The 15,520-nt window shown below is 49.3% G+C and overlaps 2 protein-coding genes across 10 annotated transcripts in view; one reads left to right on the forward strand and one right to left on the reverse strand.

Annotated features, from left to right (window-relative positions):
• Window positions 1-4,806, forward strand: part of SZRD1 (SUZ RNA binding domain containing 1) — a 29,345-nt gene extending 24,539 nt beyond the window's left edge. For all 9 annotated transcript variants that reach the window (XM_053575097.1, XM_053575100.1, XM_053575098.1 and 6 more), the window contains one exon: window positions 1,735-4,806. In XM_053575097.1, the coding sequence (XP_053431072.1) occupies window positions 1,735-1,837 (103 nt within the window). In that variant the 3' untranslated portion in view covers window positions 1,838-4,806. The remainder of the gene's footprint in view (window positions 1-1,734) is intronic.
• A 554-nt stretch (window positions 4,807-5,360) lies between these two features.
• Window positions 5,361-15,520, reverse strand: part of SPATA21 (spermatogenesis associated 21) — a 37,120-nt gene continuing 26,960 nt past the window's right edge. Inside the window, 5 exon segments of the mRNA XM_053575092.1 lie at window positions 5,361-5,539; window positions 6,064-6,229; window positions 7,310-7,485; window positions 13,632-13,749; window positions 13,842-13,913. Of these exon segments, the coding sequence (XP_053431067.1) occupies window positions 5,482-5,539; window positions 6,064-6,229; window positions 7,310-7,485; window positions 13,632-13,749; window positions 13,842-13,913 (590 nt within the window). The 3' untranslated portion in view covers window positions 5,361-5,481.

Genomic DNA, 15,520 nt, shown 5'->3' on the forward strand with positions numbered 1-15,520 from the left:
CTGGGCTGGGTTTGAACCTGCCACCCTCCGGTGTATGTGGCTGGCACCCTACTCACTGAGCTACTGGTGCCTCTCAACACTTTTTTTTTTTTCTTTTGCAGTTTTTGGCTGGGGCTGGGTTTGAACTCACCACCTCCAGCATATGGGGCCAGCGCCCTACTCCTCTGAACCACAGGTGCTGCCCCTTATCTCTTCTTAATTAACTAATGTAACCTCTCTCTGGGCCTTAGTTGCCCAGTCTGAAAAATGGGATAGTGATAGTACCTACCTTATCGAGTTGTGCAGGTCACTGAGTAATTGAGCACAAGGTGCTGAGAAACCTGGCTGGCAGTGGAAAGTGCCCAGTTAAGTGCTTCTATAATATCTGCAGGGTCTCTAGTAGCCCACTATAGTGTTCTGTGAATTTTCTAAGATTTTTTTACTCTTGGCTTTTTTTTTTTTTGGAGACAGAGTCTTAAGCTGTCACCCTGGGTAGAGTGCTGTGGTGTCATAGCTCACAGCAACCTCCAACTCTTGGGTTCAAGAGATCCTCTTGCCTTAGTTTTTTGTATTTTTAGTAGAGACGAGGTCTCACTTTTGCTTAGGCTGGTCTTGAACTTGTGAGCTCAAGCAATCCACCCACCTCAGCCTCCCAGAGTGCTAGGATTACAGGTGTGAGCCACCACGCCTGGCTGTACACTTGGCATTTTTTCTCTGCAGTAGTATTTCTCTACAGAGGTTGCATTATGTAAGTTTGTCACTTCCTGGTAAAGTAGTGCTTGTTAAAAGGGCCTCTTTCTAACCTTGAGAGACCTTTTTGGTTTGTTATTCTGGTAGTTGAAAAACGAATCTATGTACTTTCTGTCCTTTCATAATTTTGAAGGTTAGGGCGCCGGCCCCATGTGCCGAGGGTGGCGGGTTCAAACCCAGCCCCGGCCAAACTGCAACAACAACAACAACAAAAAAAAATAGCTGGGTATTGTGGCGGGCGCCTGTAGTCCCAGCTGCTTGGGAGGCTGAGGCAAGAGAATCGTGTAAGCCCAAGAGTTAGAGGTTGCTATGAGCCGTGTGACCTCATGGCACTCTACCCGAGGGTGGTACGGTGAGACTCTGTCTCTACAAAAAGAGTCATAATTTTGAAGGTTTATTACTGTCTCTGGAGTGCAAAAAGTATATTTCCTTTATTTAGTCTTCTGCACTGATTTGAGTCAGTCTTTAACCACCACATGGTTTGAAGAGAAAAGCAGGAAGATAGGAATGGCAGGTCTGTGTCCCTTTCCTGAGCTCTTGGCCTGACACTTTGGACAGTCTGTGTGCCACATGGTTATGTGGAAGATATGCTGTACTTAGTCATTGCCTCTGGGGAAAATGGGGCCTTGAGCGCTCCCCTACCTACAAATGAATGATGGTGACCCAAACTGTGGAGTAGAATGCTGTGGCTGCTGGAAGTGAGCATGGATTTCTGGCCCTACCTACTCACAGGGACCTCCCAACTTAAGAGATACCCTGAGTCTGCTTGCTAAAGAAGCAGACTCGTGGAGCCAGAGTTGACTGACAGCCACTGTGACTTCTGCCCTGGGCTGCAAGGATGGTTGATTAAGATTGGTGACATTGGCGGCGCCTGTGGCTCAAGGAGTAGGGCGCCAGCCCGATATACCAGAGGTGGTGGGTTCAAACCCGGCCCTGACCAAAAACTGGAAAAAAAAAAAAATGGTGACATCTTTTATATCCTTCCTCTGATCATCTTCCTTTCAGGCCAACCAGGATCTCCCAACCTGAAGACAGCAGGCAGCCCAATAATGTGATCAGACAGCCTTTGGGTCCTGATGGGTCACAAGGCTTCAAACAGCGCAGATAAATGCAGGCAAGAAAGGATGCTGCCGCTGCCACCATCACCGCCTCCTGGGTCGTCCGCCACGGGTTGCACTGCTGTGGCAGACAGCTGGACTTGAGCAGAGGGAACGACCTGACTTACTTGCACTGTGATCCCCCTTGCTCCGCCCACTGTGACCTTGAACCCCATGCACTGTGACCTCCCCCCTTCCTCCCTCTTCCCACTGTGATTGGCATGTCGACAAGGGCTGTCCCAAGTCAATGGAAAGGGAAAGGGTGGGGGTTAGGGGAGGGTTGGGGAGACCCACCAAGGACTCAGAGTAGAGAGTCAGGCAGTGCCACTTGGCCACTTGGGGTAAAGCTAGTGCCAGCAATAACAGTTTATCATGCTCATTAATTTGGGATTTCAAAACACAAATGAGAACTCCTGCCTACCTACCCCCAAGTGCATGTCTTCATCACTTAAAAAGTAAGTTCCATTTGAAAATATCCTTTCTTTTTTTTTTTTTTCCTATTTTTGTTTGTTTATACAAATATCTGATTTGCAAGAAAAAGCGCATGGGAGGGGTTTTAGCAGTTTAATGAATTTTTAATTGAGAAAAGGTAGTTTGGTAGTCTACTTAAAAATGTTTCTAGGACATTCACTAGAAACATTAACCAATAGGATTTTGATGAACTTAGCTTCTATGTTCCTACTGCCGCCCAGAAAAGGGGCAGGGCTCTGTAGCCCCCAGACAGATGAGCACCCCATGCCTATACCTCCCTCCCCCAGCTAAGTCTCAGGACATCTTGGCCTTGCCTGGAGACTGGGCTGGCTCTGTAGGCTCAGAGAGCCTGGGGAGGGTGCCAACCCCACCTCTAGTATTTTGGGACATAGGGAAAGTGTACAGACTTCCCCTTCCCATACCCCTCAGGGTGGTTCCCTACCAGCCAGGCTTGCTGATTCTAGAAGAAAACAGGGATTATCAGGGAGTGAGACTGCACTCCTGGATTTAGAAGTAAAGGATGTGAGATTGTTAAGTATTATGCTGTCAGCACAGGAAGAGCAGGGGAGAGTCTGGCTCCAGGACTCTGAGCCTTCTTCCTTAAGTGGTCAGAAGGTAGCTAGATCCTCCCACTCCAGCAAGGCTTGAACTCTTAACTGTCTGTGGTGCTCCATCTCTGTTGATGGCCCCAGCTCAGTAACTTTACTTGGTACATTTCCTGTGTGAAATCAGTACCTTGGGAGCAGACCATTTTGAATAAAATTGGGAAAAGAAAAGCTTTGCATTGCAAAGATTGATAACAGACTGGTTCCCCATAGACCTAGGCTATCCTTCACCCCTTTTTCCAGAGCAAGGGCCTGGAATGAAGGTAGTTCTTACTCTGTCCCTGGAGGTGGAAAAGGCAACCGCCTAGAGCAGCGCTCAAGCTCTCTGGTCCCTTCTGTTGCACTGCACCTTATCCCTCAGCCAGCCAGACGGCCACCCCACTCCTGACCAGCAGATAAGTCTTAGAGTAGTTGATATGATTTTGTGATTAGGGCAGCACACGGTGGCCAAAGTGGCAAGCTCAGTTTCACTGACTGGTTCACTCCGCTTTCGGTTCACCTAGCTCTCAGCCTTGTGGGAGCTGTGGGAATGGTAGGCCAGACCAGCAAACCATGTCCCACTATAATTTCCCCTTGGGAGGAAGGGCCAGCTGCCAGGTGAATCAGTGACTAGTCCATAGCACAGCCTTATAGCCGTGTGAAGCCAGGAATTTTCCTAAAGCAAAGCTGGAACAAGGCTTCAATAAGTAAGAGGGAGAATTATCTCCAGGGGTAAGCAAGGAAGAAAGTTGGCTGCTATCTTTATAGTTCCACTGCCCTGACCAGGTGTCCACGTTCTAAATGTATAGTGTCCATCCCTCAAGTAATAGTGGTTTCTGGCCCAACAAGATACTGTCCTTTCGATTGGAGAAGGATGCAGAGGTAGTCCTGGTGGGAAGTCCAGGAGTGCCGTTGATCAGCCATTGGGACCACCTGTTCTTAACCCACCCCCTCCAGTGTGAGCCGCATGAAGGCGGGCTGGTGGGTGTCTGGATTGAGGATGTGGCAGGGACTGGTGCTGCCACCTCCCTCCTGCCAAAGATGGGGCTCTGCCCACTGTGTGCCTGTCACCACCCACCAGCAGTTATGCCCTGGCTTCTAGATGGAGAGGTGGCAAGCAAAATTTTAAAAAGAAAACAGGAAACTTTATTGTGTTGGGGGGAGGCGGGAGGGAAGATGAGAAAACAGTTTGGATTTTGTGTGGGGTTTTTTTTTTAGTAGTTGTCTGTAACTTTCCTTAAGTGCTTTTGTTTTTCCTTTTCTTTTTTAAAGTAAGTTGCAGGCTTTGGCTTGGAAAACCCCGGGGGAATGGGGGGCAAAAACCTGAGGCTGCTGCCCCTTTATCTGCCTTCACGGTACTGCCCCCTTTCCCCAGCTCCTCCCTGACCCCATGAGCCAGGCCTCAGACCTTCCAGCTAACCGCTTCCCATGAGCCACTACTCTGATGTCAGCCTATAACCAAAGGAGCTGGGGGTACAGGCCTGGTGACCAACCCTTCTCAGCCCACTCAATCAGGGTGCTCCCCACCTGCAGGCAGGAGGTAACACCCTATCTGCTACCATCAGCCCCTTCCAGAGCCCACATGCCCCGCCCAGCCCTGCCCTGCCCAGCCATACCCTGCTCTGCCCCATCTGGGGGTGCTCTGCTCAGGGATGGGCCGGCAGGGCTGCACCCAGCCTCCCTGGTAAGCAGAGACTCAAGAAGCCTCTGGGGTCCTGTTTTCTTGTGTGATCCCAGGGGTGCACATGGGCCCTGTGGGTGTCTGAACAGAAGGGCATGGGAGGGAAGGCCGCACCCCTGCAGTCTTGCTCTGCTGCTGTAGCAGGCAGCTGCCCACCCCCACCACACCCTGCACCGCGGGCTCCTGAGTCGGCAGATTAAGCATTTTATAAATTGTATTTTAAATACACGTTTTAAACTTGTCAGATGCTTGTCCTCATTTTAGTTCCTGGCCTCCTCTCTCTTCCTGTGGCTGTGTGTTTAACCCTGTGAGCTATTAGTTCCAGGGAGAGACTCTTTGGTAGAGAAATAGTGTGGGTGGTGTGTAGGTTGGGGGGAAAGACCCACTCCTTCAGGCTATAAAGAAAGGAGACCCCTGAGTCTTGGGGCTCTGTCATGGAAGAGCATGGCTGAGGCCACCTCTGATCTTTGCACAGGGCTGGATGCTTTCAGGGGCTGTATCTCTCCCTTATGTCCACTGCTTCCTTAGAGCAAGTTGGGAGAGAGAATTTCTGCCTTTTTCAGCTTCCAGTCCAAAGGGGGAGACATTCATATGAGGAGGGGGCCGGCTGTGTTCTTTGAGGGTGTTCAGAAAGTCAAGACTTTGTACCCAGACACACCTGTAGCAGGAACCCCAACTCTGGGCAGGGCTTTGAAGTGAGTCTTGCATGGGGATGGGAGGGTCCTGGAACCTTGTACTCTGAGAGCCAAGTGGTGGGGTGAAGACCTGGGGGCCGGCCTTGGCACCAGGCATAGAGGCTGAAGTTCTTGGTGTTTATTGGCTTATTGGGCCACAAAAGCAAACTCCAGCCATAGCCCCTGCCTGATGACCATCTGTCTGCAGGCCTTAAACAGCTGCCTAGAGTCAGGACTCCAGACGGTCAGTGAGTTCGAGCCGGCACAGAGCTGAGCCACTTTCTGCTGTTAGAGTTGTGTTCCCTGGGGAGAGGGTGGGCAGAAGGATGAGAGATGTTTGGCCCTCTCCTACAGTCTTGCCAAGACATAAGCCATTCCTACATGCCCAGGTGGGGAATAATAGAGCCAGTACTGATTCCAAGTCCAGGGCTCTTTTCCCTTTGAGGGTTATAGGAGGGGTCTGCTGCAGAGAGAACACTCTCCTCTGCCCAGGTTAAGCCAGCTACTCCTAATATGGAGCTAGACTGGGACAAAGGCACTCTCTGTAGGGGAAAGGGAGAATAGTGCCAGCCTAAAAAAAAGCACATACTCATGCCCCTGAGTCCTGAGGGCACGAGAACTCTGGCTTTGGTGAAACAATCTATCTGATATACAAACCCTCAACAAAGGTTAGTTTTATTCCCATCCCTCCTTTCTCCCTACTAGAGTAAGTAGTCACCCAGCTATCATCTCTTGGAAAGATGAGTTGCCTGCGCATTAGGCCAGAGGCCTTTGAAGGAAGGAGGTGGAAGGGCCAGGGCTGGGGTCCTTGCTGTCTGGGCACCCACCTGCCTTCTTGAGATCCTGATGGGAAGAAGAGGCTTCCGATATCAGGACCTAGGCCGGTGGGGGCAGTCTGCTCTAGCATGTACTGGTTGCCCTGCTTCCGTCGGATGGGCTTCTTGTCCAACCGTGGGCAGGGCACCTGGACATAGGGGCTCTGCAGGCTGGCAGCTGGTGGAGAAGGAGGCAGGAGGGGGAATACTCCAGAGCATGCCTGGCCTTGGGAGGCAGGCAGACGCAGATGAAATCCTGGCTGTGCCACATAATGAGCTGGGTGGGTTTGGGTAAGCTCCACTTAACCTTTCCCTGAGGCTCTAAGCTGGAGAAAATAGTGGTTCCCACCTCACAGAGGTACTGGGAAAGGTTATAGATAGGGGTCAAACATGCAAAGCACTCAGCTAAGCGCTGAGCACAGAGTAAGGGCTGGTAACAATTTCAAAAGGAGCAGATGTTTTTGTGATGGGTCCTGGCGGAGTCTGATAGGCCCACTCTAGAACAGTGATTTTCAGTGAGTGTTCTGAGGCACACTGGTGTGCTGTGAAGAATTTTAAAGATCATTAATTCAATTTTTTTCAATAGAAGTTAAAAGCACAAGAAGTATTTTCGTTTTTTACTCTTTTGGGGGGGGGGGGGGAATCAACATAATCTAAGTGTGCCACAGAAGATTAACTATAGTATAGGTTTAAGTGTGCCATGAGATAAATGTTGAAAAACACTGCTTTAGAAAGACTGCAAAGCTCCTGTCCCATCACTTGGCACACAGTCGGAGCCTAATAAGTGGTACTTGGGAGGCAGGCTTGCCCAGTGAAAAGAATATAGTTTTAGGGGTCAGACCTTTGGTATAAACTTCCCTTTCTAACACACTAGTTGGAGACAACTGGGCAAGTTGCTTAAACTTCATCAGTTTCAGTTTTCTCATCTGTAAAATGGGATAAAAACATGATTATGAGGATTAAATTATAGTTCATCTGTGCAGGGCCTAGCACAGTGACTGACCCCAGAGGGTGCTCAAGCTGGGTGCTCCATACAGATGCTCCCTTCTCAATCCTAGTTCTTGGGACCAACCTGTGCAGGAGTCCATTGTTACAAGGTGCAATGTGGAATGGTGATGGTCAGCCCATTCACTGCTGCACACAGTTAAGCCCAAGTGGGAAACCAAGCCTCTCAGCTACCTGGGTCTGGATGTGTAGACAACCAGGTAGGCGGGAGAGCAGAGTCCCCAGCCCAGTCCACCTTGCCCGGGGCCCTCACCATAGTTGTGCTGCTTTAGTCGGTTCAGGATCCTGAGGACCCTTCGTTCTGGGACTTCAGAGCTCTCTGCCTGCTGGGGATTGTAGGGAAGCTTCTTCCTCAACCGCAGCTGGCCTATGGCTGATGCCATCTCTTGGGCCTTGTAGGTACCTTCCTTCAGCTTCTTTTGATAGTAGCTGGGGAGGGAGTACCCATCCAGCTCAGCCTAGCTGTTTAATTCACCCCACTCCTATACCCCTGTTCTTTCTGTCCAGCTCTGGAGCAGGAATACAAGCCCAGGAGTTAGGAAACCTGGATTCTAGTCCTAGCTCTGCCTTTAATTTTCTGTGACCACAAGCAACTCACTGCCCTGGTTTGGGCCTCAGTCTCCCTATGTAAAATGGGGTGGGGGGGAGGGAGTGGAATGGTTATCTCTCTCCGGTAGCTGCAAGTCTGGAAGTCACCTGACTTCTCTGAGCTTCAGGTTTCCCTGGGTAAAAGGGATCAAATAGTCCACATGCTATAGGATTAAATAACAAGGCCCATCAGGTACTCACCATGGTGTCTGGCACACACAAAGAACTTGGTACGTGTTACCTATGGTTTTATCACTGATATTTTTACTTAGATGTGCAAGTGCTTTGTAAATCAGGTGTGCCATTAACTCCTGCTCATCTTCCAGATTTCAGTTTAGGGAACATCTCCAGAAATCCTCTGTCCTCCCCTCCCTGCCAGATCAGCTAGGCTTCTGCTGCCAGCCCCCTGACAACCTGAACCTCCCCCCATCCTAGCCTACAACCCACTTGATTTCCTTAACTCATTAATCCTTGCCTTTTCCCGCACTAGATTGCAGCACCTTTCATTCAGCAAACACTCATTAAGGTTAACTGTGTGCTGACCACTCTTCTAAGTGCCTGGGAAAGAGCAGTGAAGGAGACATCCACACAGGGTTCCCGTATGGTAATCTCAGCCCCACCTCCTTGCTCCAGCCACTGCCCCAAGCAACCACTTCCACACAGGCTTCAACCAGTTCTGTACAAGGCTACCCTTGAGGTCTTATCTCAGATCTGAGGCTCTTGCTTCCTGCCCTGGGGCTTCTCTGACACATGTGCCGCCCAGAAGTGCAGAGGAGTTAAACACCGTGAGGCCGCCCTTCACCAAAGGTGTCAGTAGATGAGGGACAGAGGCATGTCTTCCCCTGACCATTGTTATCCCACTGTGCATTGAAGATAAATCACCACAGAAAAACCTTGAAGCTTACCTCCTCCCTGGAATCACTTCCTAAATCAACTACCTGGACACAAACCTAATGGGAGAGTCAGACCATAAACAAAAAGAGGTACGATACCAGGGCCCAGCACAGTGGCTCACCCTCAGTAATCCTAGAACTATGGGAGGTGGAGGCGGGAGGGTCCCTTGAGCTCAGGAGTTCAGAGACCAGTTTCAGCAAGAGCAAGACCCTGTATCTACTCAAATCTACTAAAAATAGCAAACTAGCTTGGGCATGGTGACAGGTGCCCATAGTCCCAGCTACTTGGGAGGCTGAGGCAAGAGGATCTCTTGAACCTGAGAATTTGAAGTTGCTGTGAGCTATGATGACACCACCGCATTCAGGGCAACAGAGTGAGACTCTGTAAAAAAAATAAATAAAAAGCCAGGCACAGTGGCTCACTTGTGTAATCCTAGCACTCTGGGAGGCTAAGGCAGATGGACTGACTGAGCTCAGGAATTCGAGACCAGCTTGAGCAAGGGCAAGACTCCATATCTACTAAAAACAGAAAATCTAGCTGGGTGCTGTGGTGGTCACTTTTAGTCCTAGCTACTTGGGAGGCTGAGGCAAGAGGATTACTTGAGCCTTAAGGATGTGAGATTGCTGTGAACTACAATGACACCATAGCACTCTACCCAGGGTGACAGAATAAGACTCTGTCTCAAAAAAAAAAGAAGCTCGGGTGGCGCCTGTGGCTCAGTCCGTAAGGCGCCGGCCCCATATACTGAGGGTGGCGGGTTCAAACCCGGCCCCGGCCAAACTGCAACCAAAAAATAGCCGGGCGTTGTGGCGGTTGCCTGTAGTCCCAGCTACTCGGGAGGCTGAGGCAAGAGAATCGCTTAAGCCCAGGAGTTGGAGGTTGCTGTGAGCTGTGTGAGGCCACGGCACTCTACCGAGGGCCATAAAGTGAGACTCTGTCTCTACCAAAAAAAAAAAAAAACCCCCCAAAAAAAAGAAGCTCCAGGGCGGCGCCTGGTGGCTCAAAGGAGTAGGGTGCTGGCCCCATATTCAGGAGGTGGTAGGTTCAAACCCGGTCCTGGCCAAAAACTGCAAAAAAAAAAAGAAGCTCCAAACAAATTTTAATGATTTGCTCCAAACAAATACTGACTTTTAGTTAATATATACATGTGTTTCCTGAGGTATTTAGAAAGAAATGACTATAATTTACTTTGAAATGAGCTAAAGAATTGAAGGATAGGGGTTGGTACCTGTAGCTCAGCAGCTAGGGTGCTGACAACATACACCAGGGCTGGCAGGTTCGAACCTGGCCTGGGCCTGCCAAACAACAGTGACAATTATAACAAAAAAATAGCTGGGTGTTGTGGCGGGCACCTGTAGTCCCAGCTACTTGGGAGACTGAGGCAAGAGAATCACTTATGCCCAAGAGTTGGAGGTTGCTGTGAGCTGTGATGCCATGGCACTCTACCGAGGGCTACATAATGAAACTCTATCTCAAAAAAAAAAAAAAATGAAGAATTGAAGGATAGAGAAATGGATAGATAGAAGAGAAATAGTAAAATGGTAATGGTGGAATCTATATGATAGGTATGTAAACAATTCATGTAAAATTATTTTAACTTTGGGGCGGCGCCTGTGGCTCAGTGAACAGGGCACTGGCCCCATACACCGATGGTGGTGAGTTCAAACCCAGTCCCAGCCACACTGCAACAACAACAACAACAAAAAAATAGCTGGTGCTGTGGCAGGCGCCTATAGTCCCAGCTACTCGGGAGGCTGAGGCAAGAGAATAGCCTAACCCCAGGAGTTGGAGGTTGCTGTGAGCTGTGATGTCATGGCACTCTACCAAGGGTGATAAAGTGAGACTCTGTCTCTAAAAAAAAAAAAATTAAGGGTGGCGCTTGTGGCTCAAGGAGTAGGGTGCTGGTCCCATATGCCGGAGGTGTGGGTTCAAACCCAGCCCCCGCCAAAAAAAAAATTATTTTACCTTTGCTATATATTTGAAATTTTCATTAAACAATGAGGGAAAAAATAAGCAATGAAATTAAAAAACATTAAGGGGGAAATGGTTCTTATTTGGGGGAAAAGTATTTTGTGATTTGGGTGGGGTACGCAAGGGCTTCAGGGTTATTAGAAATGATCTTTATTTATTTTCAGACAGTCTCACTCTTACCCTGGGCAGAGTATTGTTGCATCATAGCTCATAGCAACCTCAAACTCTTGGGCTTGAGCAATCCTCTTGCCTCAGCCTCCTGAGTGGCTGGGACTACAGGCTCCGGCCACAACACTGGCTGTTTTCAGAGATGGGGTCTTGCTCTTTTTTTTTTTTTTTTTGTAGAGACAGAGTCTCACTTTATGGCCCTCGGTAGAGTGCCGTGGCCTCACACAGCTCACAGCAACCTCCAACTCCTGGGCTTAAGCGATTCTCTTGCCTCAGCCTCCTGAGTAGCTGGGACTACAGGTGCCCGCCACAACGCCCGGCTATTTTTTGGTTGCAGTTTGGCCGGGGCTGGGTTTGAACCCGCCACCCTCGGAATATGGGGCCGGCGCCTTACCGACTGAGCCATAGGCGCCGCCCTGGGGTCTTGCTCTTGTTCAGGCTAGTTTCTAACTCCTGAGCTCAAAAGATCTACCTGCCTCAGCCTGCCAGAGTGCTAGGATTAAAGGTGGGAGCCGCCACACCCAGCCCTGGAAATGACCCATTTTTAAAGTGGGTAATGGGGCTCAGCGCCTGTATCTCAGCTATTAGGGTGCCGACCATATACAACAAGGCTGGGGAGTTCCAACCAACACGGCCTGGGCCTGCTAAGAACAACAACAATAAAAAACAATAGCTGGGCGTTGTGGCGGGCATCTGTAGTCCAGCTACTTGGGAGGCTGAGGCAAGAGAATTGCTTAAGCCCAAGAGTTTGAGGTTGCTGTGAGCTGTGACACTACAGCACTCTACCAAGGGCAACATAGTGAGATTCTGTCTCAAAAAACTTAATCATAAAGTGGGTAATGGGTACTGGGAGTTTGTTTTATGGCTTTTTAAGTGATATGTTTATATTGTATATATTTTGAGTGAATTACAAATACTGGGAGGAAAAAGATCTCTTGTCCTTGGAGTTGCCAAGCTGATGTTACTGGAGCAGGCTGCAATCATTCCTCTTCTTCCCACCCCACAAAGAAAAAGCCTGGTCTGTGGTAGGAATAAATGAGCCCAGCTTACTGAATGGGAGAGACAAGCCTCTGTGTGATAAGTGGAGAGAAGATCCCAGTGGCCTGAGACACTGGTCCCTGCAGATTTGATTTTGTGAGTTACCCTTGTATCCCCTGTCATTTACATTGAAGAATCAAGGAAATAAGCATCCATTTTACAGATAAAGAAACCGAGGCTTAAAAGAAGGTGACTTGCCCAAGGTTGCTGTACTAGTTAATAAGAAGCACAGAACAGAGCTCCAAATTCTTTCTTCCTCCCACCAGATCCTGGGGTTTTCTCTAATACAGTTATAAAAACTGTGCAAAGCAGTCGACAAAGGGCCTTTGCATTCTGATCTCATTTGACCCTCACAACCACCTCTGCTGGAAGCTAGCTTTTCTGTTTTTTGTTTTTATTTTTTTGAAACAGAGTCTCACTCTATTGCCCTGGGTAGAGTGCCATGGCATCTTAGCTCACAGCAACCTCAAACTCCTGGGCTCAAGCGATCCTCCTGCCTCAGCCTCCCGAGTAGCTGGGACTTCACCTGTCACAATGCCTGGCTAGTTTTTCTACTTTTAGTAGAGACAGACTCTCAACTTTTGCTAAAGTTGGTCTCAAACTCCTGAGCTCAAGCAATCCACCTGTCTCAGCCTCCCAGAATGCCAGGATTAGAGCCACCTTGCCCAGCCCTGAAGCTAGTTGTTGTTGTTGTTATTATTATTATTTTGAGACAGAGTCTCAAGCTGTTGCCCTGGGTAGAGTGCCACGGCATCACAGCTCACAGCAACCTTAAACTTTTGGGCTTAAGCAATTCTCTCTCAGCCTCCCAAGTAGCTGGGACTATAAGCACCCGCCACAACACCTGGCTATTTTTTTTGTTGCAATTGTTGTTTTAGCTGGCCCAGGCCAGGTTCGAACCTGCCAGCCTCAATGTATGTGGCTGGCGCCCTACCCACTAAGTACAGGCACCACCCCTGAAGCTAGTAATTATTGAGGAGCAACTATTAAAATAAGTTTATTTCAAAGGCAAGAAATGGAGGCTCAGGGCTCCTTCAAGGCATCATGGCTTGAAACTGCTGGTTGGAGATCAGTGGGCTAGTCTGCCTTCACCTTTGGCTCTAGAACTGAAAAGTTCATGTTGTTTTCACCTATGGCCATCTCCTCCTTAGATGAACCACTATCTACCTGCCTACCTACTCTCTATGCCCTAGAGACAGGCGCGCTTTGTGTCTCCTGGCACCAGGCAGGGTCTGTAAGATTTCCTTTTCTGTGATTGCTACCTGAGTCCTAGAGGAAAGAATTCCTCTTTCATACCAGGAGGGTATGACTATGGGGCTGCTGGTTGCCACCCCTAACCCTGTGAGGACAACCTAGCTGAGCTCGAAGCCAATGCACCGAGATGTACAGATGGCGAGATAAAGCCTTTACTGGTATTATTTGGACTCCTGGATCTAGCCATTCCTGAGACCCTAAACAGTTATTTAAGCCAATACCTTTGCTAAGCCATTTTTGTTTGAGTTTCTTCCACTTTATTTATTTTTAAGACATTTATTTGTTTATTTCTCACTCTGTTAACGTGGCTAGAGTGCAATGGCATCGTCATAGCTCACAGCAGCCTCAAACTCCTGGGCTCAAACAAGCCTCCTTCCATAGCCTCCTGAGTAGCTGGGGCTACTGGAGCCCACCACAATGCCCACCTGATTTTTCTGTTTTTAGTAAATATGGGGTCTCACTCTTACTCAGGCTGGTCTCAAACTCCTGAGCTCAAGTGATCCTCCAGCCTCAGCCTCCTGGAGGGCTGGGATTCCAGGTGTGAGCCACTGTACCCCACCAGGTTTCTTTCACTTGTGATGAAGAATCTTAACTAGCAAAAGTTCCCAAAGTGCCACCTCAGTGTCCACAACCATCCACCCCCAACAACCAGCCCCACTCACTTTGTGATTTCCTCTAAGGCTGCCTCTGGTAAAGCCAGCATCTCCACCAGCAGGGACAGGATCTCAAAGAGTAGAGTGTGGGGGTTTGGGAGAGCCACGTCCATCAGGGCATTCTGTTCTGGGGACATGGGTTGGTGGCTGCCATTACCATTTGGTGGTCCTAAATGCCCCCTCCCCAGCTTTGACTGCCCTGGGCTCATCCCCACTCACCCACGGAACAGAAGAAGCGCCTAGTGTCTGTCATCACATCCAAGAAGTCTTTGAAGTCCACGTGACCATCTCCTGTGGAGGCCAGAGGAGTTACCAGGAGGGCAGGGGCCTTCCTGAACAGGTCCAGGCACCGCAGCCCAGGCATGTTTACTAGCAGTTACTCATTAGGTCTAATTATAAAAATGATGCATATTCAATGCAGAAAATGGCACATGAAGTAGAAAATGAAAATTAAAATCTCCTGGAGGATCTGCATGTCACCTATCTCCAGCCTCACCTTGTGCCAAGCTTGCCCAGCACCTGCTCTCCTACCTGAGGCCATGTTCTTCCCTGCTCAAGCCCTTTGCACATGGCTGCTTCCTCTTTCTAGAATTCTCTCCACTAGTCTCCAACTCTTTGACTTAGTAAACATCCTATACGTGCTTCCATTTGACCATCCCTTCCTCAGAGATTCAGACCAGACCAGCTCAGATGTCCCATCAAACACTCTTATAAAATCCCCGTAAGATCTGGAATTGAATGACGATTCTGAAAGGCAGGGACTGATTCTGTTTTGTATTGTGTCGTCAGGGCTTAGGGCTTAAGACAGACAGGTGCTTGGTAGGTGCTTAGTAGATGTTCTCTGATCCTTAAAGCAGCCATCCAAGGATACTGAGTACTCCTTTGTTTGTTTGTTTTGCAGTTTTTGGCCAGGGCTGGGTTTGAACCCACCACCTCCGGTATCTGGGGCCAGTGCCCTCCTCCTTTGAGCCACAGGCACTGCCTTCCTTTTTTTTTTTTTTTTTTTTTTGGAGACAGTCTCACTCACCCTGGGGTAAAGTACTGTACAGCAACCTCAAACTCTTGGGCTCAAGTGATTCTCTTGCCTCAGCCCCCCTGAGTAGCTGGACTACGGGGTCTTGCTTTTGCTCAGGCTGGTTTCAAACTCCTGAGCTCAAGCAATCCACCCACGTCAGCCTCCCAAAGTGCTGAGATTACAAGCGTGAGCCACTGTGCCTGGTCCTGATGCTAAATACCCTTTTTTTTTTTTTTTATTGAGACAGAGTCTCACTTTGTCACCCTCAGTAGAGTGCTGTGGCCTCATAGCTCATAGCAACCTCAAACTCTTGGGCTCAAGTACCCTCTTGCCTCAGCCTCCCTAGTAGCTCAGACTACAGGCGCCCCACCACAACGCCCAGCTATTTTTTTGTTTTTGTTTTAGCAGGCCCTGGCCAAATTCGAACCCACCACCAGCCCCAGTGCATTCAGCTGGCGCCCTAATTACTGAGCTGCAGGCGCCCAGCCATTGCTGAGTACTCTTATCCCTATATCCCACATGAAACCTGAAGCACAGAGAAAAGAAAGCTCGGGAGGCACCTGTGGCTCAAAGGAGTAGGGCGCCAGCCCCATATGCCAGAGGTGGTGGGTTCAAACCCAGCCCCGGCCAAAAACTGCAAAAAAAAAAAAAAAGAAAAGAAAGCTCTTACTTAGGACACACCAGGCAGAGCTGGGGTCAATTCCTGACTTGCGCAGTGATGGGGGGAACAGTCATGACGCCTGGTGGTCAGGAGCCCAGGCCCCGCACAGGTCCACCGTTCTCAAACCCCACATCCTTCGCTGCATCTAGCCACAGCAAACCCCATGGGATTCCCCTCACCCTGCACTCTCTTCCTGTGTACAGGCTGTATCTGCCACCAGAA

The sequence above is a fragment of the Nycticebus coucang genome, chromosome 22, assembly GCF_027406575.1.
Source record: "Nycticebus coucang isolate mNycCou1 chromosome 22, mNycCou1.pri, whole genome shotgun sequence".
Taxonomy (NCBI): Eukaryota; Metazoa; Chordata; class Mammalia; order Primates; family Lorisidae; genus Nycticebus; species Nycticebus coucang.